Source organism: Danio rerio, chromosome 7 (genome assembly GCF_049306965.1).
Source record: "Danio rerio strain Tuebingen ecotype United States chromosome 7, GRCz12tu, whole genome shotgun sequence".
In the NCBI taxonomy this organism is placed as follows: Eukaryota; Metazoa; Chordata; class Actinopteri; order Cypriniformes; family Danionidae; genus Danio; species Danio rerio.
Genome location: NC_133182.1, coordinates 35,801,444 through 35,826,530, shown reverse-complemented (window position 1 = coordinate 35,826,530; position 25,087 = coordinate 35,801,444). Strand labels below are relative to the sequence as shown.

Below are 25,087 nucleotides of genomic sequence, written 5' to 3'. Positions count from 1 at the left end.
CACTGTCAATGTAAAAATCCCTATCATGATCTTTCAAGACATAATCTTGCTTAAATACACCAAACTATCCAGTTGTTTGGTAAAAAAAACTGTGAATTTCTTTTTTTTTTTTTTTTTTGAGGATCAAACTTGTTTATGTAGTTATGATAACTAAATGCTCTTCAGCAAAATTTTAGACACACACTGTAAAACATTGTGGTTACCTTCAATTTATAAGCTGAATTAAATTAACTTTATGATTTTATTGAACTTATAGTATGTTAAACTGACTTAAAACTGCTTGTAACTTATAAAATTAAGTTACAACATGATTAACTTAGTTTAGCAAGTTACAATGCCCTTAAAACATATGTTTTCAGAACTAATTAATCATATATTTTTTTTTACAGTGCAGGAAACATGGCAGCACTTTACTTTTATCTTGCTTCTTATGTACAGTACATGCTAAGTTTGTATAGTCATTACAAAAACTGGGTAGACACTAAACCTAAACCCTGAACCCTGAACCTAACAGCAACCCATGTTGTTACCTTATATAACCCAGTTATGCTCTTAGGTAAGCACACATACTGTAAACTAAAAATAAATGTGTTATGCATCTGCAATATCTGTTGTCATATTTGTTGTTTTCCTGTAGCTATTTGATTACAACACCGTGCAGGGGCATACTGGCCACTGGTGTCTCAGTTAATAGCATGAGACAGCAAATGAGCCCTACAAGACACATGCATCTACATTAGTACTGCTATAGTAGAGAGCGTATTTTATCGTTGTGTGCCTTAGTGCTGATAAGACATGCGTCTGCAAAACCCTGAAAAAGCTTGTTTTCTCAACACTCAATCCTCATTAGGCTCAATCAATACTCCTTTAGTCCCTCCGCTTACTGACTCATTTCAAAATAACATTACAGGTCATTTGTCTCATCGTTGACTAGACTGCATTACTGTGCTTTCTCGCTCTCAGAGCAAAGAATGACACAAGAAGGAGAGAATGTTGGATACTGAGATTTCTATGTTGTGGATACAACTTTTTTTTTTTTTTTTTTTTTTTGGGAAGTCATTGAAAAATCAATGTCTGCTTCCTACAATCCATTTCAACCAAATCAATCATAATCTAGCTGGCTGGCAGGGGAAAAGGGGAGGGAGATGAGAGAGACAGACAGAAAGAACGAGAGAAAAATGCACACAATCTTTGTCTGAAATCTCTCAATTTTAAATCCATTCTCATAAAAAGCTCATCATCACATCGTTTAGCCTGGCTAACGGCCTGTCAGTCACCAGGGGCTTCTGAGGAAGACTACCGGGAATATGGAGCCACAGCTGTGGGACCCAGGGACCCAGTCTATCTCTGCCATATGAACACTTTAAAATTGACTGGGGTGGTAAAGGCTATCATGATGAGAATCAGCAAGTCGATTAAATCTGCTAGAACTCCCTCATGGTATTTTCACACCTGTTCCAGGGGGCAGAAAAAATACCAGAGTAATCATGTTTAAAATAAATGAGCTCCTGCATCAACAATCTAGGTGGTTTCAATAAAAGGTCCTCGGCAAACCTTTAGAGACAACTGACAGATTTAGATTGCTCTTTTAAAGGATCAGCATTGCCCCTTTTGATCTTGTGCCCTACTTACATATTTGAATCATGGTTAGGAGCGCTCCAATACAAGCAGCATTGTTGTGAGTGAACACACTTGTGTATGCAGTCCCTCACATAATCCAGTGTGCATACTGGCAATGTTGCATGAGAAAAAATATATATATATAATTACTATTATTTATCTGAGTTAAGGATGTATTTTATTCTTGGACATTAAATGAATTTAGGCAAAACTATGTAGTCAACTTTGCTTTCACACTCACAATCTGCAAAAGAATCTTGCATTTATATGAGTGGTCTAGGTTTTTTTCTGCATTAACTATCTGCAGTAAAATTGTTTGAAATATCAAAAAGCACAAAATGAACATAAAAATATGGTCTATATTATTATTATTATTATTATTATTATTATTATTATTATTATTATTAGGCTGCTTTGCTGCTTGGGGGATAGGCTTTACTTGTGCACATGTGTTTAATCATTTCATAAAAACGGCAAGGTCAAAAATAAATCACATCCATTATTCGCTACGGATCTCCCCAAAGCATTAGCGGCGGACTGTTTAGAATTTCAATTGGCTTCCAAGTGGCAAAACCCCTTAGCTAATACATCAAAGAATATTTGGCGTCAACTAATCGGTTTAGGGCAGATTTGAAGTGGCTAAAATCCGTTTGAGGGGGACACAGAGAGAGGTAGTGTACACGTTACCGGCTGCCCACTGCTGTCAGGAGAGACACGCCTAACCTTGTGCCTCGAGGAAACCTGTCCTGCACTTCGCGTTAACTAACTTTGTTTAACCAGCCCATTCTGCGCGCGAACGCGAGAAGCAATTAGTCTGCTACAATAGATAATGCTTTCTAATAATAGTTTCTAAATCCAAATTAAATTACGTCGTTTCCCTCAGGCATTTTGGTGGAAAAGCACCACTTGAAATAGGCTATACCTCCCCCCCCACCACCACTTTTTTGTCGTCCCCGTTATATTTCGTTTGACATATTGCACTATTGTGCGATGATTCAGACTCATGCATATCTGCACGCCTTATTACAAACATGCATAATTGGAAACATAAGCGTCCGTCTTAAAACAAGCAAAGAGAATAACTTGCACATCACAGAGAGCGCGTATCCTAACATAAGCCTACACCTCCCCTTGCCGTCCAGTCTGGGAGTTCACGGGAGCAGTTCGGGAAAATAAGGCTGCAACTATTTCCCACTATGTCCCCCTTTTTACACATCAAAAGCGCAGTGTTCAACTATTCGTTCACTTTCGAAATTTGTTTAAGGAGGCTATTATAAGGAGAATGTCATTTAGTTAAATAAGTAGTTTCCTACCTTTCTGCCAGCGCGTGTGGAGTGTGACTACTCCCTGCTGCATTTCTATTTCCATGCTTTCTTTCATTCACCCCTCCACTATCGCTAAACAGGCTGCTTATCGAATCCTATTGGTGAAGAGGAACTCATTACTGCCGATAATACTCTATCAATGAATATTGACGTCATTTAAATGCTACTCCTGGGTATCCTTGGATACCGATACACTATTTAAAGGTGACTGTGCAATGGACACATCCACTGTGCTTCAGTAAATGAAAGAAAGAAAGAAAGAAAGAAAGAAAGAAAGAAAGAAAGAATAATGTTTTTTATATTTAAAGATAAATAAATACAAGGTATATGGAGTTTTATAATAATTAATTGTTATAAAAGCGATCATTATTTAATTTCAGCATTACAATATGTCGAAAAATAACCCATATCCTTCTTGTTCCTCAAATGAATTTTAGTAATGTATATGCACTCGCGGGTGGTGCAGATACAACACAAACATATTCAATATCGCAGTCGACAACGCGGAGTTTCGCACTTCTCCAGTTTGTTTTGCTTTGAACTTAACATTTGTCCACTGAGTTTGAGCGTCATCATTCTTCACTCTTGAGAGAGCAGTAGCACGTGACCTCATGCACACACTCTGTAGAAGCGCCTACAGCGATCCCTTTCGGCTCACAAAGACTTTAACAAGTGAGCCAGATCATTGACTTTACTTATTTGTTTAGATTAAGCTTTTTATTATTATTTATGATTAGTATTGTATGCATTCACCGGCTTACCTGGCAATAGGGGAAATATATGGTAAATAATGCTAAATTAATAATGCAACTTTGTGGCCAATTTCACCACTTGTGTGAATGCTTGTGTACGGCATTTAAATTAAGAAAATAATGATGAACATGGCATTCAATTCAGCTTGCTCTTTTATTAAGTTTCTCAGTTATGTTTATTTGTTGATTATCGGATTAGTACAAAATGCATTTTAGCTACCTAAACTAATATATCTCCATTGTTAACATGGACGCACACAATTTAGTTTGACGGCAAACAGAATAAAATGCACGAAGAGATCTTCCACCGCAGAGGAATATATCTGTTTGAATCAAAGGGGCTTAGAGCCCCTGGTCGTGGTGGATTTGCCGTGGTTCATATGGTCTTAATCTGTCTGCGCTTGGGGCTTTGGTGTAAAGGAGAAGAAGATCTGGTTTGTTCCGGGATCTAAGGCGAAAACTGTCCAGCGGACAAATCAGTTAACACCTGTCAAAAGTTACTTCTTCACTTTCTTACCGCTGAGAATTGATCTAAGCGCGCATGCAGTCTTTGTTAACAGCTTTGTTTCTGTAAAAAGAAAACACATAGCGATATGTTTATAGGGTAAAATTAAGCAATATAATCTCCCTCTCCAAAAAGTCTCCATAATTTACAAAACCAAAGAACACAACGTCAAAACCTGCCCGCGTTCAGCTGACACGACGGCTCGATGCATTACCGACTGTCGCGTCTTCTTAGTAAAATTATAGATATCTACACGCGTCAAACAAGCGCACAATGAACGCTCAGAACCGAGCTGGGTGAAGAGCTGCAAACAGTACTTGTAGCGTCTCCTGTTGTATCTGGCAAGCCGTCCCAGGAAGATAACAGTCCATTTGGTATTAATCGTGTGAAAATGAAAGCTTCGTCTATTTAGAAAATGAGGAAAGTTGAAGTTGATGCACTGGCTCGCATGAGACCGCCATCCAGGGGCTGTAGCTGCTCAGTCTAAGGCAATGAGGCTTGTTAGAGACAAAAATAGGGGGATAGCGGGGGAGATTGTTAGTGAGTGCCAGGGTACGAATGCTGTGTGTGTGTGTGTGTGTGTGTGTGTGTGAGTGAGAGAGAGAGAGAGAGAGAGAGAGAGAGAGAGAGAGAGAGAGAGAGAGAGAGAGAGAGAATCGATTCAGGCTGGGCTGCTGTAACCCAGCTCCAGTTTGCCTTTTCTTTCGATGACTACACCCCGAGAGGAGGAGCGAGAGGCTCATAGTAGGCGTCAGAATCCTCAGTTTTCAACTTAGCATCCTGGCAGGACACTCTCCGAAGCAAAGCCCCATCTGAGAGCAAAAAACTTGTCCCGCGCGCTCGGCATGAGAGTCACAGAGCGCTCAGAGGGTGAGAGAGCGCCTCGAAAATCCGCGAGCGAGTCTGACAACGACTGATTAACGAGTGTGAAGTCTATGCAATCGTCGTTCTCTTTAATTTCCATCACTGCTAGACGCGAGGAGGACAGGACGGAGGTCTGTTTACTCGGAACTCTATGAGCGAGCGCGGCGAGCGCGTGAGAGTTTGAGGGAGAAGAACTCAAGTGAGAAGCTTATATTTGGATCTTCACCATGGCGTACCCTCAGGGCTACTTGTATCAGCCATCCGCCTCTTTGGCACTCTATTCGTGTCCTGCCTACAGTACAAGCGTGATTTCGGGACCCCGGACAGAGGAGCTAGGGAGATCTTCCTCTGGCTCTGCTTTCGCTCCCTATGCCGGATCTACAGCGTTCACCAGCGCCTCGCCAGGCTACAATTCCCATCTCCCGTACAGTGCTGATGCGGCCGCCGCTGCTACTTTCACCTCTTATGTGGTGAGTGCGCTTTTTACTCTCTTGTTTAGTTTCTACTTCTGGAAAGTTGGCAAAATACATTTTTACGCTTCGTTGTTATTGATATTGTGCTGCACTAATCATTTGCGCAACATTTGCGGTTTTAGCAATCAAATATGCATTCGCGGAATGTGGCTGGGTTTCATGTCACTTTAAATCATAATGTAGTAAAATATTATTATTATTATTATTATTATTATTATTATTATTATTATTATTAATAATAATAATAAAGTGAAAAAACAAATTGTTTTCAAATAAACATTTGATAAAGTGCACGAGGATATTTTATTGAAAACAAATGCAAAGTATTAAATGCAAACAGAAAAAAACACGCACACATAATTTAAATTATTTACTGAAGGCAAAAGAACAACCATTTAACAATTGATGTTATTTATGTTGTCATTTGTGACAACGTGATTTCTTCAACTATTTGGTCTGTGATGAATATTTCTGATATCAAAGAGAATAAATTATCAGTTGTTCCAATTTGTCTCAGGCGTGTATTTAGTCAAATAAGCTACTTAAAGGAAACATGTTTTACCGGCTATTTAAATGTGGGTTGCGCACACGTAGGCCAGCTCTGGTCAACACGCTGTCAGATGACCCTACATAAAGCTGTAACTTCTAATTAGCTGGCTAATCTGAAAATAAACATAGTCAAAAGTCAGTAAAGCTGTCGAAATGAGATTTATGATCATTAACAAAGAAGGGGGATTTGGAAAGAAAGTTGTAAAAATGTATTTTACAGTCATTCTTTTTGGGTGAAATGAGGCATCTAGCCAAAATTAAACGATAAAATACGTGACCCCGCGGCCTTGTACTTACAATTTCGATTAATTAGACGTAAAGTGTGTACATGTGGCATGCATGTGTGTGTGCGTAAGTGTGTGTGTTTGTTTATGCTGGCTTTTGAGTGTTTGTGTAAGCGATTTGAAAGCAATCCTGCATTGTGCGCAGGTGTCCAAAGTGATATTTTGCTAATGAAACAATTGGTTTGGCTCTTTGCAGAGCTCACCTTATGACCACACGACAGGCATGGCCGGGTCTATAGGGTATCATCCTTATGCTGCTCCCCTGGGCTCGTACCCGTATGGAGACCCAGCTTACCGCAAGAATGCTACCCGGGACGCCACAGCTACTTTGAAAGCTTGGCTTAACGAGCACCGGAAAAACCCGTACCCCACCAAAGGCGAGAAGATCATGCTGGCCATCATCACTAAAATGACCCTCACTCAAGTGTCCACCTGGTTCGCCAACGCCAGGAGGAGGCTAAAAAAGGAGAACAAGATGACCTGGACCCCACGGAACCGGAGTGAAGACGAGGAGGAGGACGAAAACATTGATCTAGAGAAAAACGACGACGACGAGCCAAACAAGCCCACGGACAAGGGAGACTCCACAGACACAGAGGCAGGTCTGTGGAAAAATCATCAATTTTTCATCGCAGTCGTTTCCACTCCGGGCGCAAAATTGATTGCTGGTTAATGGTGGTATATTATTTATAATGGGAGAATTGCTTTAAATAATAATCACCTTGAACTCCTCTAATTTGACTTCTTATGGACTGAGAATTGCTGGTGACGTATGGTGTTTTGCACTTCATTTATCTCGAGCTGCATAATAAGGACACAGCTGGCGCACGGCATCTCATTTATAGCTATGATAATACGGGCCATATTTTATTATCATTATTATTATCAATAATAATAATAATAATAATAATAATAATAATAATAATAATAATAATAATATAAATATTACACATGCATGTTGCACAAAAATAACCGTTTTTATTTTTTTGTTTTTGTTTTAAATTAGTGGAAAATATACAACACGCATCAATTTAAATGTGCATGCGATATGTGAATGATTATTAAAAAAAACAATACATATTTATCCACCAATGTTGCTTAATCAAAATTATTTATTTGATTTGATTTTTTTTTTCTTTTAGATCACAAACTCATCAACCCAGGGGAAATACCATGCGACAGATTTAAAGACGAGACTCATTCTAAAGATCTTGATCCACCTTTGACAGACTCGGAATTAAAAGAAGCAGAGGAGCGGACGGATTTGCTCGCCGAGCAAGCGAAACCCACCACATCCTCTCCCTCCGTTCTACAGAGAGGGAGTGATCTCATTACGCAAGAAAAGCCCTCAGAACCGGGCCACGCCGCGAGCACGGGAAACAGCAACGTAACGTCTGTTATTCATTCTCCCCCCTCGGCGCCCAAACCCAAACTCTGGTCTCTGGCCGAGATCGCCACTTCTTCGGACAGGTGCAAAGGGAGCAGTGAGGCTTCACAGGCCGCGGGTCTGAGTCAAAGCACAGTCATTGCCAGCGCTGCCTCGCCGACCCGGTCCTCCCCTCAGTGCCCTCTCCCTAATAACACTGTTCTATCTCGGCCTATTTACTACACGTCCCCTTTTTACCCAGGCTACACGAACTATAGCACTTTCGGACACCTCCACAGCAGTCATGGCACCAACACCAGCTCAACGGCACATTTCAATGGATTAAGCCAGACTGTTTTAAACAGAGCCGAGGCTCTGGTAAGAGAGAGCAAAGTAAGAAGCCAAACACAGGTAGATCTTTGTAAAGACTCACCTTATGAGCTAAAGAAAGGTATGTCAAACATTTAATACCGGATTCATCGCCAATCACACGGACATTTATTTATTATTTGTGGTTGCCTAAAGAAGAAGCAAAAGAAGACGCATTCTGATTTTAAAAAATCCGAGGACAATTATTTTCTGAGTAAATGCTTATCCTCAAAATCTTAGTTTCTGAATGGTTAATCAAGAGGATGTAATTTCTAAGAATTGTCTTAAACGCTGCAGCCGCCTGAGTCTATTTGTATTAAAGACTAATATGTATATTTAATGTAGCATTTTGTATTTAAAATGGACAATACACTATCTTTGAAGTAAATTATGAAAAGAAAATGTGTGCAGCGACTGATTTGGGAATTTGCATGCTTGTGAATGAGATTTTGATAGCTGCACAAATCAAAGCGATATTATTTACTGACATCATGACCGGGCAAGTGTTATTGCTAAATGCTGAAACGCCTTAAAGTGAAAGCAGTGTGATTGTACTTGTAATTAGCAGGTACACATTGTTTCACGATTCATCGCTTAAAACAAGCAGGAGCGGCACATGTGGAACTCAGGCGGTTTGGGTAAAAGTTATATGAAGACGAGGTTTTATTTGTCGGTTCGATGCAGAGTTTTTTTTCTCCCTAAAGCATTTCAGTCGGGAAATCGCTCATTTCTCTTTTGCAAACAGAGAGATGGCTCGACGGATGAATATTGATATGACAACACCGGCAAAAGTGTCGAGCAGTCATTTAACCCAATTACATTCCAACCGCGTCGTGTTATATGCAAAGCAATCAGGTGGCGAACTCCAGTAATGAGTTCGATTTTATGCCAAATTTAGACCTCATTACTATTTCCTAGGCGTGGCAAAGTGGTTAGAGGCGCGCGGCGATGCGGAGTGGATCTGGGAGCAGACTGCTCTGTTATATCATTAAATGGTAGGATAGGCTTAATAGTGCTTTGGATTATAGACGCTGATGGCTTTCAAGAGTGTAGCCAAGGTGCCGTGACAAGCAAATGTCCCCCTGGCATGGCCTGTCCCTTAGTACTGTCCTGCACCTCTACCCTCACCCGCAGGTAGGTGTCACACTTGCTCTTAATTTCGAGGCCTGATTCTTAGAGACTTAGAGCCGTCTTCAAATGGAATAAATAACCTGGAGTGAGAGTAAAGATTAAATAAAACGAAGGGCTTTTAATGTGCTTTAACAAACATGAAGATAGCTCAATATGCTAAAATCAGAGTTTATAATTAAAATGTAAAAATTAAGATTTTAGTTTTTCAGAATTTTTTTAAAACAAATCAACAAATTTAGTAAACATTTTAATTAATAATACATTTCAGTAACACATCACAAATCCCTGACGAAGTCATAATTGTTTTTAAAATTTAAAAAAAAATTAAACACATTTGGTTAGACTTTAATACGCACACACTAGTTATTATTTTACGTTGTTCCATTAAACATTTTGACAATTACAATTGCACTGATATTTTTTTATTTAATTTTAAATTAGATTTTTATTTATCTTTAATAAAGACATTATAATTAATAATAATAACAATAAAAATGATAACATAATAATAATAATAGACACGAAGACGGGATATGACTTGATTCAGTCGGAGGTCGTGTCATCAATCTCTATAGTTTACTTTGCGCACTCCAGTTGAAAAGTCCCCTGGGTTTCATTTAATTCCCCTGGCTCTAATGTCCTTCCCCGGCAGCAGAGCGGGTGAGGGGGGCAGCTATATTTAATCTCTCGGAGTGGGATGGAGCTGCCGCTGCACCACATCAGCCGGCTAAATAGCATAATTATGTTTTTCTTTGCTGATCCCTCAAGGAGTTGAAGCATTCGATGCGATGCCCCCGTGTGTGCATAAGCCCTTCTAGAGGTATAAAAAGCAGCAATGTTATATTCCCAAACGCAGATGGTTAGATTTTTTCCTCGCGAATTAATATTATCAACATTCATTCGCCTGAATTGTCACTTTTTTTTTAAATATCCTCTTTTCTAATGCTGACACGCCAGGCTTAAATATTGAAATATCGATAATAATTTACGATCTCATTTTACGCATGATGGAAATCAATTGGATATTTCAACGGGTAGACAGGGATTGCGTAAAAGCTGATTTTAACGCTTATAGACACAACAGAGAAAGCCTTTTAAACACACTGAAGATGCCTAATGTATTCTATAAAGGCTGAACCTCATGTAACACATTTTAGCTTTGAGTGGTAGAACGAAATCATTTCTGAACATTTTCAAAAGTTACTACTAACACGTAAATTAAATTAGTGATTGTCTTGATTTGCAGTTTTTATTATGGTAACGAAAAACAATTTTCTTTTGTGTTTGTGTGTGTCATATAGTGATTTGCTCGATTGCATTAAAGTTTATTGCATTAGTTTATTGTAATCCTGTAGCCATATGTACATTTAAACACAGGCCTCAATTAGCTTTAGCGTGACACAATGTGACACGATCTATTAATTCAGTAAACTTTCGGATTCGGGTTGACCGGTCCGTGCTTTTGTGAAAATGAATAACCACATACGAACCCCGTAATCATCCCACACGACTTTGTTCAACTTTTTTTTTTCCCGCGTCTCGCTCTCTTCTCCAGTTGAATGGGTCTCAGCCTCATTGTTCGGAAGAAATCCACAGCCACTGTGTGCATGTCAAGTAAGTGCAAGACAGTTCCCATGTTTAAAAAAAAGAAGAAGAGAGAGACCGAGACGAATCTTATTGATAGGCTAAATAAAAGAGGAAAAGCTGAAATAAGATTTCAAAATGTAAATTCAGTGTTCTGCGTTGAAACTTTACCTCTCTAAAATAATTAAAAGTAAGATTGCATAAAAAGTCAAGTTAACAAAATACACTTGTTTACTTTATTTTAGTCTAGCAAAAGCAGTGATATAAACTAAAAACGGATTCATAAATTGATACAATTATCAATAGTATTATTCGGTTATAACTTACGTCCAAATTAATTTCTGATTGTTTTTTAATGTATGATAAATCGAAAAAAAGGTAGTGGAAACGAAATAATAACGGAATTACTAAAATGAAATCATTTAAAATGGAGCAGTTAGGCTACTGTTATTATTTCCTTGCTGTTCAAAATATTTTGCAAAGACGAGTCTCTGCAGGCCACTTACTAACAACTAATTGATTTCATTAGAAACGTGACATTATTCACAAAACGGGGAAAAAACGTTCTCAGAGAAACTGGATCAACACAGCTATACACTAAAATTACAGGAAAATACGGAGCAGAAAGGTACAAAACAAAAATCTATTTTACTTGAATCAGGGAATATAATGGGGACTGAAAATAATTTCAAAACATTGCAAATAAAAACTAAATAATAATAATAATAATAATAATAATAATAATAATAATAATAATAATAATAATAATAAACGCAAACAATGCATTTTAAGAAAAAAAAAGACCGCACATATTCTCATAATAGTATACATTTTTAAATATTAAACGTACTTTAGTAACTTTTCAAAAAGGATTTATTAATAAATTAATACACTATTTAAAATGAAATCAAAAGGCAATACTGATGCTCTAAACCCCCTGTATCTGTTGGCACATATATCATTCAGCAGCTGCCTTAACGCTCAAGCCCACAAACCAAGCAAACTATTATTATTTTTAGGCTGTAATAAATTTTTAATGAACACGAGTCTTGCATTTTCGCGTTAAATATGGGTTTAAAACAGAAAATCTGATCTTAAAACATTGACGCGTAAAATTACACCTGCCACGTAATCGAGCTGTGAGCGATGGGGCCCTTTTCAGAAGAACAGGTAAAGTCTTTGGGGTAACCAGAACCTGTTGATAAAAATAATCGCCAAATCACCGTTAAAATTCACCGGACCAAATGTTCCAAAACGGATTTCTGTATAATATCAACAGTCCACCTGATAACAGCCAACGACTACTTGATCCCTCCACACTGACACGACTCCAGCTGAGCCGAATCAAATTCAGCTTGAATGTGTAAAAGGACACCCTTTTATTTGACCTGCTTATAATATGCGCTGGGACATCTGCGCGAGGCAGCAGAGCAAGTGTGGCCAAATTCAGAACTGTTTTCCCCCTTCTCTCTCTCACACTTCTTGAAATGAAGTATATGTCGGCTGATTAGTTCTAGTTAGTTTAGCAAAACAGAGAGAGGGGGAGAGAGAGAGGTGGGAACTCGGTCGATCAAAAGCTTCTTTTTGGAAAAAAAAGACGTTTAATAATCGCACAAATAATCGGGAAAAAATGTTTGTGAGTGAATAAATCATCTCCAAATCATCCTCCACATCCAAAGCCCTCCACAAAGAGCTGCAGTGGAGTGGCCTCTTCAGTATGGCATGCTGGGAATACCTCCTCCCTTTTATTTAATCATCCAATCCCACCGAGGAACCTCTTAATTAATTATGGGTGCTAAAAATTCACACCAGCTGTTTCTCTCGTACTCTCTCTTCACTCCGGGGCGAAGAGTGTGACGCGGCCATGGGGCGTAATTTTCACAAATTAGCCCATTTTCTCCCCCAAAAATCGAGCTCCTGTCAGGGCTGCTCTGACGTATATCATTTCGCGGGCTCTAATTTAGGGGGGAGGAGAAGCAAAGAGCGGCTTTTCGGCAAAGTCACGGCCCAGTCGACACTTATAAATCGTTTGTGTTAAAGGAACATTTTAGATAGGCATACGTACATTGTAAGTTGAGCCAGATGAAGTGACAGGCTGTGATTTACTGCTATTTACCCGCGCTTTAGCCTAGACTTCACCCACTGTTTTTCTATTGCCTGCGTGCGGCTCTCTGGGGAGAGATTACACGTGTCATTTTCAGCTTTTTGATGTTTTAAGTGAAACCTCCATACGTAATTTTTTTTCTTAGTAAAAATATGGAGAACGTTTACCAAAAATAATGACCTAAGCGCGTTTTCGACCAAATAAGAATACAACTGTTGTAATGCAGAAGAGACATTAAATACTTTATTAGCTGTCAAATTAAAACTAGCAGTAATGCATGTTCTGTTCAATATAGTGATCACTATAAAGATCTAAAGACTGGTTTGTACATTTAAGATTCCATGAAAATCCAATTAAGAACCATACATTTTTCCCTAACAAACTTATTTAGACACTAATTAACATTAAAACATGCTAAACTGTCATCTGTCACTCTAAACACAGGACTATGGGTTGCTTTTCCTTTGCTTCACCTGTCCAACCACACTATTGTATTAACAGTACATTAAATCAGACACAGTCAAAAATAATAATAATAATATACAATGCTTGATATAAAAATGTACATAATCCATATACGAATGATCCAATAATTTAAATTGGTATTATGTGTGTCATGATCACCAGCGATCTAACCTTCAATTGTAAACTGCAATTGATGTTAATAATTAAAGTTAGCTTTGTGCATATGGACCATTACATTTTCTTAGTGTCTCTACAATTAATAACAAACTCATGTAATATGAACTTTCAGGCTCATTGAAGGTGAAGCTGCATAAAGACAAATATATTTCCCTTTAATGTACATATAAACATTTTATTTATTTAATTTTTTTTTTTGCTGCAAGGGAAGAAACGGGGACAGTTTTCACCACGTTAGACTCAAGTCCTAAGAGTCCCACAGCACCACTTTGCCTAGATAAGCGGCTAGTATTATTACATCCTTAATGGTTCAGATTAAGATTGATGAACTGTTTTCTTTTGGGCACTACACAGGGTCCACGAGAACAGGGGGAGCGGAGAGGGGGACGGAGGAAAGAGGGGATGAAGGGAGGTCTACAAGCTGCCTGTTTATTTACATTTGGCCTTTTTAAATGATCCCTTTCTTCTAGACATCTGTTCCACATTATGACACTGATATTTAGCCTAATGGCTGCTCTGATGCGCTGCTCTGTGAGATAGCAGTAGTGTGCGTCCATTATCTGCAGCCCACCTGGGGAAGAAAGCCAAGCTTGATGATAGAAGTTATGCAGGAGAATGAGGGGCAATCATCTAATTTTTTCCCTGACTTTTTAGGGAGAGAAAACTGACCAGTTTTTCACAGAGAAATTTCCCTCTTTCAGGCTGATGGATGCAAATGTAAGCTCTGTAATTGGATCAGTTCCCCAGATACAGATAAATGGCTGCTGCTTTGCCGAGGTTATTTTGAGCTATGTGAAGACAGCAGTGTGTGTGTGTGTGTGTGTGTGTGTGTGTGTGTGTGTGTGTGTTTAGGCAACATTAATGAGAAGAAGTTAAGACACGGTTTACTCAGTCACAACACTGTGCGCCTGGACCTACTGTACACATTCACACACGAAATGAGGAGGAAGCACTGCCCTGTGACTGTTTTCTTTCAGGCACTTCACAGGGTGTTGAACTCCCACACACGCCAATTAAGAGAAGGCACTTGCTGATGATGTACAAGCAGCAATTAAACAAAAGTCAGGCTTTTTTACATTTATATATATTTATAGTCACTGCACGGCACTGGAGAAAGGCCCCAAATGCTGGAGAATGGCTCAAAAGTAGAGTATTTTTGGTTGTGCAGGGAAGCTGACATTGTTTAGCTATAAATAAACCCATGTAAATTTAAATACTTTAGCTGAATACGCCCTGCTTCAGTTTTTAATGTGACCGTTATTTGGGATGTATTATATTTCCAAGGTGAAGTGATTATCATGTAACATACAGCAATTCCATACTTCTGGATTTACATCCCATCAATTCATCCACTACTTCTAAACTTACATAAAGTAAGTGGGTGTTTAATCAAAAGAAAAATGTTGTGTTACCAAAACAATGTGCATCTGTTGTGAATAATATGCATAGTAGGGCTGCACAATAAATCATTTTAGCATCAATATCGCAATGTGCGCATTCACAATAGACACATCGTGAAGACATGCAATGCTGAATCTGATTTATAGTTGACCAGGAGCTACAGAAATGTATTTAAACACTGTATTTATATGGAACTCAAATGATTTCATAGTTTCTAGTGCAAATATCTACATTTCAAGGCAAAAACAAGATTATTTCACTCACCCCATTACCAGATAATTTAGCTTGTTTTAAGGAAAAACTTTTACAAATTTCTTCTGAAGTTAAAAACAAAACAAAATTTTTACTTTCTCTAAGAATTGTTTAATATTTTGACTAAATATGAGACAAAACAAAGAAAAGCATTTTTTGTCTTGTGGTTATTCAATGTCTGTACCTGAATACTGTAAGACTCCCCAGAAAACCATCAAATAGTGCTATTTAAATCTCGTGAAACTGTAATCATATCACAATATTTATAGCAGAAAAATAAAACATCACAATATAAATTTTTTCCAATATCTTGCAGCCCTAACCCAGTCAGTGCGATTATGTGTTAAATTATAATCATTGTCATCTTCCATAGACATCAGGGTGAAATTTTCATTCATTCATTCATTTTCTTGTTGGCTTAGTCCCTGTATTAATTCGGGGTCGCCACACAGCGGAACGAACCGCCAACTTATCCAGCATGTTTTTACGCAGCGGATGCCCTTCCAGCCGCAAACCATCTCTGGGAAACATCCACACACACTCATCCACACACACTCATTCACACACACACACACACACACACACACACACACACACACACACACACACACACACACACACACACACACACACACACACACACACACACTAAGGACAATTTAGCCTAACCAATTCACCTGTACTGCATGTCTTTGGACTGTGGGGGAAACGGGAGCACCCGGAGGACACCCACGCAAACGCAGGGAGAACATGCAAACTCCACACAGAAACGCAGAGGCTCGACCCAGCGACCTTCTTGCTGCGAGGCGACAGCACTACCTACTGCGCCACTGCGTCAGGGTGTAATTTACAAAGCGCAAATATTTTGTTTTGCTAGTAATAAGTGTATTCAAATGTCTGCAATCAAAAACACTGATTTTGATCTTTGACAAGCAATGTGTCGTCTTCCTTTAGACCAGCACCAGCTATTGCGAGAAAGCAGATTTGAATTTAGGAGCTGATCATGAATGCACTGACCAATTACCTTTCACCCCTGTTTTGCCAGTCACTTTAAATTCCCATGTCTTTCTGTCTAACTAACAATGACATCTACGTTTTTTTGTTTTTTTTTCCATCATTTGTTTGCTAAGCACATTCTAAACCAAGTATGTTGGTTGTGTGCCAGTCGAGAGAGTGTTGGCTAGCTCTCTGATTAGCAGTGTGCTTTACAGCCAAGCAGAATAGGTAATCTCATCAGCAAGGCTTTTTCAACTGATAAAACGCCAACTGTGGCCTCCCTTCAACCTCCTGTGCCGGATCTCGTCTGTACAAACCCTCCCAAGACAAGACCCTGCCAAATACATTAATACCTGTTACACTGCAGTAAAGGGGGCAAGCTTCAGCCCAGGCTCAAATAATCGATTGACCTCATTTTCAATGAAGGCGCCATTTCCAGTCTGAGAAGTAATTCTCTGGCTGAGAATGCCAGAGCCATCTGGGCAAGATAGGTGTAGCATGGCATGATTTCACCCGCCTGCCAAACACAGAGCAAAGGGGCCACAGTACAACATTGTGCTACAGAACACAGGAGAGATTTCAACACAAGCTCATTTCAGTCTGATTACCATTCAGGTGAGCCCTGGCAATGACAGTCGCGAAACAAAGGCAGTGCTCTTAAGGTACGTATTCTTTTCAGCCTAGTGTGGGATTGCATACAACGTGGAAAACATGCTCATTAAAGGATAGTGCACAAAATTAAAATGTTTTTTTTCGTCTGTACACAAAGTCATTAGGGCCAATTCCAGTTTTGGTTCCAACTGGATTTAAAAGCTTAGTTTAGTCCAAAATTAAAATTCTGTTATTCATCTTCATGTTATTCCAAACCCATAAGAATCTTCAGAGTCCAAATAAGCATATATATTTTTATTAAATATGACAGTCTTCGGTTTCTCTGTTGAGAAAACTCCATAAAATAAATCTATAAAAATGATGCAGTTTAATCCAAGTCTTATGAAGAGACACAATCACTTTATATAAAGAATACGTTTAATTTAGGTTTTTATTCACATCTAAACAATGACCAGCAAATATTTACAGAAGCTCAAGCATGCAAAAGCAAAACTCAGTGGTTCTTGCAGAAGCTAAAACATGCTGGTTTGATGCAAATAATCACAGTGCTTCTGTGACCAAATCAAAATATTGTAAACAGGGTTGACTGCTAATTTTTAATATGCGAATAAAAGCCTATACATTTAATCTGTTCATCTAAAAACGAGTCTGTGTCTCTTCAGAAGACGTGGTCTAAATCAACTAATCCTTATGGGTCTGGAACAACGTGAAGGCCAATACGTCATTCTTGGGTTAATTGTATCATCTTGTTTTACATTCCACAGAATGAAGCAAGTTCGGAACAACATGAGGGTGAGCAAACAAAATGATTTCACTTTTTCAGTTTGTTTACAAGTTGCTATTTTGAAAACTTCTAAGTGAGAGAGAGAGAGAGAGAGAGAGAGAGAGAGAGAGTAAGCTGAAGTTGATGCTGTTGTTCACCCTTAGAGCAGCACTTCAGATTTTCCTATGGATCTGATTTATTAGCTTGTCAAGAGAAGCATTGTTGGATAAGGCAATCAAAAAGCACTTACCTAGCCCCAACTTAAATGAACACTTTTTCACTAGCTAATTCTTGCTACTCCCATAGAGGGGTTGGCAACTTGTTTGATGAGCCATAAAATGATGATAAATGAATTTATTGCTCCACTGATCATCAAACAGTGGTAGTATATACTTTTTTTCTGATAACACATTGCACAGATCTGTCGTCACTCTTGGATGGATAGTGTGCCGTTTTTTTTTTTTTTTTTTTACCCCCCTTAACCTATTTGACCCCAGGTCAGTGTGCATGGAACTGAGCCTGCGCCAGTGTAGAAGAAAGACAAAGGACAGTTTAATAGGAGGTTAAACTGGAAACAGGAGTGAACTGCTTGCTTTGAGGGACACATGCTCTCAACTTTCAGTCTCTGATCAGTGTGTGGGAAAAGACAGAAGTAATCAGATATCTACCCTTCTTTTTCTTTTTCTCTGTCTTCTCTTCACCCACATTCTTTTTTCCAAACATCTCCTTCAAAAGTTCCCCAAATTAAAGATAAGGACGTAAAAGAACATCAGTAAATTAAAGTTGAATAAAGCAACAAATCAAAATCCTGATATGAAATTAGTGGGGGGGTAATATAAAGTATTTCGTTTTTCTATTCACTCAAGCAGCTGTCCTGAATTCCAATAATGATTAATGATATTTGAGGGGGGTATGTAAGGGGTCACCTTGAGGTCAAAAGCATTTAGGCATATTCTCTAAATAATCCCTAACTCTTGCTCCTGTCCCTACTCCATCACATCTTGCACAAATCAGTAATTTCTTGTCCTAATTAATAATATTAATGAAAAAATAATAATTTTTCAAACATTTATAAAGCTCAAAAACAGTGTTAATAATAATAATAAAAATAATATATATATATATATATATATATATATATATATATATATAAATTTCTCATTTTTATCACATACCATATATCACATATACGACATGTTTGTTAAAAACATAACTATATATATATATATATATATATATATATATATATATATATATATATATATATATATATATATATATATATATATATATATATATATATATATATATTATTTGTGTATGTGTATATTTTGGGACCCCATTTTATTTCTGCTATATGGAATGCAATGCTTAATATTTCAAAGCCACTCAGGATTCAGATAGAACCTTATAATATTTAAGTGGTGATTTGTCAACATTGCTATTCTTTATGTGTAAACATGTAGAAAAAAGACTTACTTCTCGAATACTTTTCTCTGCCAAGAAAATGTAAGATGCAATGGCACATACTTTTTTTTTTGGTCTCATTTTTTTTCTCTCTCTCAATTTCTACAAATAAAACTAATTAGATTGGCGCTTTATATATGCCAAAGCTTTCTGCATCAAACAGCAATAAACAGAAAATGCAATTAGAGAAGCCATTTCATGGAATATGTAATTATTGCATGGGTGTAAAATATGATAAGCTTAAAAACAAGTCGCAAGAAGCAAGACACAGGTTATGGCGTGCTATTTTCTCAAATCAGTGTCATCAATCTGGCAGCTATATTACGATAACAAATCTGTAAATCAAATCTACATTTCCCTGCACTTTACTGACTGTTTCATTGAGTCCTAAATGTTAGTGGTTACAGCTTTTCAAATATGAATTTGCTCTTGCGTCTGGCCCTTTCATTCTGACACACTACAGAGAAGGACGAGTGGAGGATTGTGATTATGATAACCTCATTCACACTGATGGTGGATATAAAACGCATTTGTCAAGACTGAGAGAGGCAGAGAAAGTTGGGAAGAAGAAAGAGAAAACATTAAGATTTACTAAGCACAGGCCAATATTGCTTTCATTCTTTCACTTTTATTCACATACTGACAGAAACCTAATCAGGGGAATCCGAATAAGCAGACAATGCAAATGAATTGTTAATAAACACGCTAATCTGACTAAAGGAGAGTGGCTATTAAAGATTGAATCATCAGACTAAGACATAGCATTGAAATGATCTTTTTTAAGCAAGCATTTTGCTTGGTAATCCATTTCAATTTTCCAAGCAGTGAGAAGCGTTATTTAATGCTATAACTGTGACAAACTCACAGCAACAATACAGTTTCCATAAAAGCTTTTTTTATTAGAAAAATTATGATAGGAAATTAAAAATTTCAAGTATTTAATTGCACTCTTTAAACACTTTTGACTGTATGAAATTATGTGGTTATAAGTATAAAATATAACAACCAATTAATTCCTGCAGTTTTTAGTTGATATTAAACCTCCTAAAACACAGACACATCCATAGGCATCACGTATTTTATTTTGTGTGTGTGTGTTTATATATATATATTGGGTCTGGACATACCTAATACTTTACCCTTTATCCTGATAGCTTTACCTTATACCTGACCCTTTACCCAAATCTCACAGTAAACCTGTGGGAAATTTTGAATGACAAAAGACCATGTTAAGTATGATTTTCGAATTATGAGGACACAATGCATGTCCTCATAAACCACCAACACATTGTAAGACCTAGGTCATACCCATGTCATTATACAAATTTGTCTTCGTAAACCAGCAAATCCAGCAAGAACACACACACACACACACACACACACACACACACACACACACACACACACACACACACAATCCATTACTTGAGGAAATAATGACATCTTCTCCCCTGTCCTTGACCTGCTGACTGACTCGGCCCAAATGTAACTCGTTCATTAGTGTTTCTGCCTGACAGTAGTTTATACATCACAAGTATTGACACACATATAAAAAAAAAAAAAAAAAACATAGATGTCATACATTTTAAGAGCCTGGAGCCTATGAAGATCTCCATCATCACACTTGCGCACAAACCCTCTCACTTGAAGAGAGCTCAATACCTCGCAGGTTTCATCTGATTTATGGGCTGAATTGTGGGGGTAAATCACCGAACATGTATTAGGCTGTGTAATATGCATATGGTGAGTCGCTCTTCGTTTGGGTGCATAATTGCTTTGATGTGGGCTATTAAGACTAAGAGCATATGATTTTAGTGTCTGCCCTATATTCGTAACAATGATTATGATGATCAATACATATGATTTGTATGTCGCTGGTCATCGATCGGATACAGGAGTCCTTGCCCCTCTCTGAAGGAGCTTTGGTAATGTCAACTACATTAGAGGAGGATATTCAGAAAGATACAGAGGACAGGCTGTACTTTCATTTTCAACCTTTTACGTGGAAGTTAGTTGATGAGAAATGAAAACCTTAATATTTTTTGCCAAAAAAAAGATCATAGCATCATAACAATAATGCTTCCATAAGCTTCAATTATGAATACATGCCATAAAGTATATAATATATTACATGATACTGTTTAATTCAAAATGTCTCCAAACACAATTGTGGTCACTGAAAGTAAAGGGAATATGAATGACAACTCATGAAAATATATCAGCATATTTTCATATTAAGAAAAAAAAAAAAGTCAGTAGTCAGGGTTTTGAGGTTCATGTAAACACAACCAGTGTTTACAAAGGCCACACACACCGGGATTGTCTGGGTGTCTGTCTCTCATACTGCGAGACAGTTTGTTTTTTAATGCAGACAATGTTCAAATCTGTCTGACTCCTGGTGTCTCCCCAAGGGCATCCTTCAAGAAACAACATGTGCAAAGATGTGCATCCAAGAGCTTTTCCAATACCGTTGCAATCACTCATTGTAACGCTGCAAATACATTTAATTTATATATACATTAGGATAAAGAATATGCATTTAAAAAAAAATAAATAGTGTGATCTTGGGAAATCATGCCACCATTAAAACCCATAGATTTGACAAAATATAAGATCAATGAATTACAACTTATTTTTAAGTTGATTTAACTTATTACAGTTAACCATATTCCCACTTATTATTTAAGTCATGCAAGCTCTTTAAAGTCTAAAGTTTAATGTAATGCATACTAAAATCACTTCTAAGATATATTTGATTCTACTTTAAAGATTTAAGTCTACCTCAGTTTTTTAAATTATACCAAACGTGTATAATAAATAAAATATTTTTATATAAAGTAGTTTAGTAAAAACAAGCAAACGAACAAAAATAAATAACTGCATAAATAAATAAATAAATAAATAAATAAAAATAATATGCCACAAACCTTTGATTTTAAACATATCCCTCATAAAATAAAAGCAACTACAAGGCACCTGTTTGTTTGTTTTTTTTGCTTTTTTTGTGAGATTTGTTAAGGCTATACTGCTTGAAGCATGATTAATACGCTTGGCTGTCAGAATAATTAATATTCAATGAAGCTGGCACGAATGTCTGCAGGATGATGTGGCTTGAGAGGAGATGGGCCTGAACAGGGAAGCCCTCTGGAAAATTCCTTCACATCACACACACTTTTCACATCTGCTGCGTGTTTTGAGCGTTTCACTGAGTGACTTTTTGACAGACACAACAAGAATGACACCTTTATGTTCCCTCCCATTACGACTAGGCTCTTACACAGATGAAAAAAGAGGATAAGAGAAAGATTTCTCTGAGGAAAAGGTGTAAACTACCTCAACTGTTTTGGAAATACAGGACCAAGATATGTGAGCCGTGTTTTGCTAGTTTCAATGCTAATTTAAAATGGTTGTGGGGGAAACATATATATTTCAATCTGTCACCACAGTAATATTAACATGGATTAACATTTTATCAGCTGCATAAAGTGTGTGTCTCTTCCTCTTTTTTCTTATTCTCTCTTTGGCAGTTTTATCAAAGTACCAATGTTAGACACGGTTGCTGGGGGACCTATTAGCAGGCAATGCTGTGTAATCAATAAAGAACACATCAGAGAAAGGGAAAGAGAGAGAGAGATTAGTTTCAGCTTACTAGCTTCATTAGTAAACTCACACTTAGGTCATGACCCACTGGTTATTCCCATCACTCTTATGTTGGCTGGAACAGAGTTGAAGCCCTTGTACGTTCAGAAATTCACTCGGCATCTACTATAGGAGAGGAGCCCTGCTGCTTCCCATCTCTGTGAAGCACATAAATGAAAGTTTGTTTATGGTGCAACTTTCAAAAACTGTGAATATATATATATATATATATATATATATATATATATATATATATATATATATATATATATATATATATATATATATATATATATATATACAGTGCTCAGCATATACAAGTACACCCCTCACAAATCTCTCTTTTAAATTCATATCTTTATTGGGAAGATATAAAATATAATATTTGTGCATTTACATTAGATTAGTCAGTACTAAAGCCAAATCTGGAGCTTATCTAACAAAATAAGTTACAAAAACAAGTACACCCAAATTTATATGTTATAGAAAAATATTAAATACAAATTTAAAAAGATGAAAAATCAAGAGAAGCAAAAATCTAGAAAATTTTAGTTGAAATTTTGTAGGTTATAATTTATTTTGCAATATTTTGCTTGAATTTATTTGTATTATCTTTCGATTTCTAAAGATGTTTGGTGACAAAAATATTATTTTGAATATACATAAAAAATACATAGCATATATTTACTGAGAAATTGATTAAAATATTAATTTTCAATTGTACTCAGTTATGCTGACCACAGTATATACAGTACACATTACCGATTAAAAGTTTGCGGTCAGTTTATATATATATATATATAGTAAAATTATTCTGTTCACCGAGGCGACATTCATGAAATGTAAATACAGAATTGTTAAATATTTATACACATTTTTAATAACTGTTTTCTTATTGTTTGTAGTTTCATATTAAATTATTACTCCAGTCATTATAGTTTTTATTACTATTACCATTAATACACACACACACACACACACAGACACAGACACACACGCACGCACGCACGCACGCACGCACGCTAGCACACACGCACACACGCACACACGCACACACGCACACACACACACACACACACACACACACACACACACACACACACACACACACACACACACACACACACACACATATATATATATGCGGCTATGTGTTATCATAGGTATGTGCTTGCCATGACATAGAAATAGAAGAATGTTTAGAATGTCTGTAAAATCACACATAATTATAATATTAAAACTGATAATGGATAACAAGGAAAAAAAAACGTGTATTTTTTATTGACTCTATTAATTATTTTATTTTGATTGGCAAACTTGATTGGCAAAAATCATCTACTCAAACGTCCCTCAGTCTAACAAAAGTTTATAGACACAAAAAGGCATATATACAACAAAAATCATTTGATGCCATATTAAAAGATGTAATGATCACAGTGCAGCCCCATAAGTTATTTAACACATTCCTACTTGACACTTCCTTTAAAATCCTTGGGTTTTAGCACTCTGTGGCAAGAAGTGAATTTAAAACTATTTAAAATATACAGCTGAAGTCAAAATTAGCCCCCCAACCTTTGAATTTCTTTCTTTTTAAAATATTTCCCAAATGATGTTTAACAGAGCAAGAAATTTTTTCACAGCATGATAATATTTCTTCTTCTGGAAAAAGAAAATTATTTATTTATTTATTTATTTATTTATTTATTTATTTATTTATTTATTTATAAAAAAACAGATTTAAATATTTTTCGATAGTCTGCAGAACAAATCATCACTATACAATAACTTGCCTAATTACCCTAACCTGCATAATTAACCTAGTTAAGCCTTTAAATGTCTTTAAATATCTATTAAAATATTATTATGGCAAAGATAAGATAAAACAGTTATTAGAAATGAGTTATTAAAACTATTATGTTTAGAAATGGGTTGAAAAAATCTTCTCTTTGTTAAATAGAAATTGGGGGGAAAAAATTAACCGGGGGGCTAATAATTCAGGGGACTAATAATTCTGACCTCAACAGTAGTTTTGTATGATCAAATATATTTTAGATTTATTTGATAAGCACAGATCAGGTTGTTTTTTTATGTTTTTGCAAATGCTGAATCACAGTGGAACATAATTTCTAAACTTGAGATTCCTTTTAGAATTAACGTATTTGATGAGACTCGTTTAGCACAATAATGACAGAAACATCAAATTGTTTTCTTTACCATTTTCTCTCTCTCTCTCTCTCTCTCTCTCTCTCTCTCTCTCAAAGACACACACTCTCACCTGTGTTTCGACTTGTCAACAGTCTCAAGTTCCATCCAATCCTAACATTAAGCAGACTGATTTCTGTCTGCAGGGTGGGTCAAAGTTTGAGTGAATTCCACTGTCCCAGTGTTT

General features: G+C 36.9%; 1 protein-coding gene across 2 annotated transcripts; it reads left to right on the top strand.

Annotated features, from left to right (window-relative positions):
• Positions 1 to 4,971: 4,971 nt before the first annotated feature.
• On the top strand, positions 4,972 to 8,511 carry irx5a (iroquois homeobox 5a). 2 transcript variants are annotated; one of them, XM_073907041.1, is made up of 3 exons: positions 4,972 to 5,536; positions 6,569 to 6,970; positions 7,515 to 8,511. In XM_073907041.1, exons 1-3 carry the CDS (start codon positions 5,294 to 5,296, stop codon positions 7,596 to 7,598), a joined length of 729 nt encoding a protein of 242 aa, XP_073763142.1. In that variant the 5' UTR covers positions 4,972 to 5,293; the 3' UTR covers positions 7,599 to 8,511. The 2 variants fall into 2 exon arrangements, with proteins under 2 accessions (XP_073763142.1, NP_001038692.1); NM_001045227.1 differs by having other exon boundaries at positions 5,011 to 5,536; positions 6,569 to 6,974; positions 7,515 to 8,504.
• Positions 8,512 to 25,087: the final 16,576 nt, after the last annotated feature.

What these genes read in the sequence shown, in the direction of transcription:
- irx5a (NM_001045227.1), top strand. Translation starts at nt 5,294, where the DNA reads ATGGCGTACCCTCAGGGCTACTTGTATCAGCCATCCGCCTCTTTGGCA. An exon ending in CTACTTTCACCTCTTATGTG is followed by an intron (nt 5,537 to 6,568) that starts GTGAGTGCGCTT and finishes GGCTCTTTGCAG; the next exon opens with AGCTCACCTTATGACCACAC. An exon ending in CTCCACAGACACAGAGGCAG is followed by an intron (nt 6,975 to 7,514) that starts GTCTGTGGAAAA and finishes TTTTTCTTTTAG; the next exon opens with ATCACAAACTCATCAACCCA.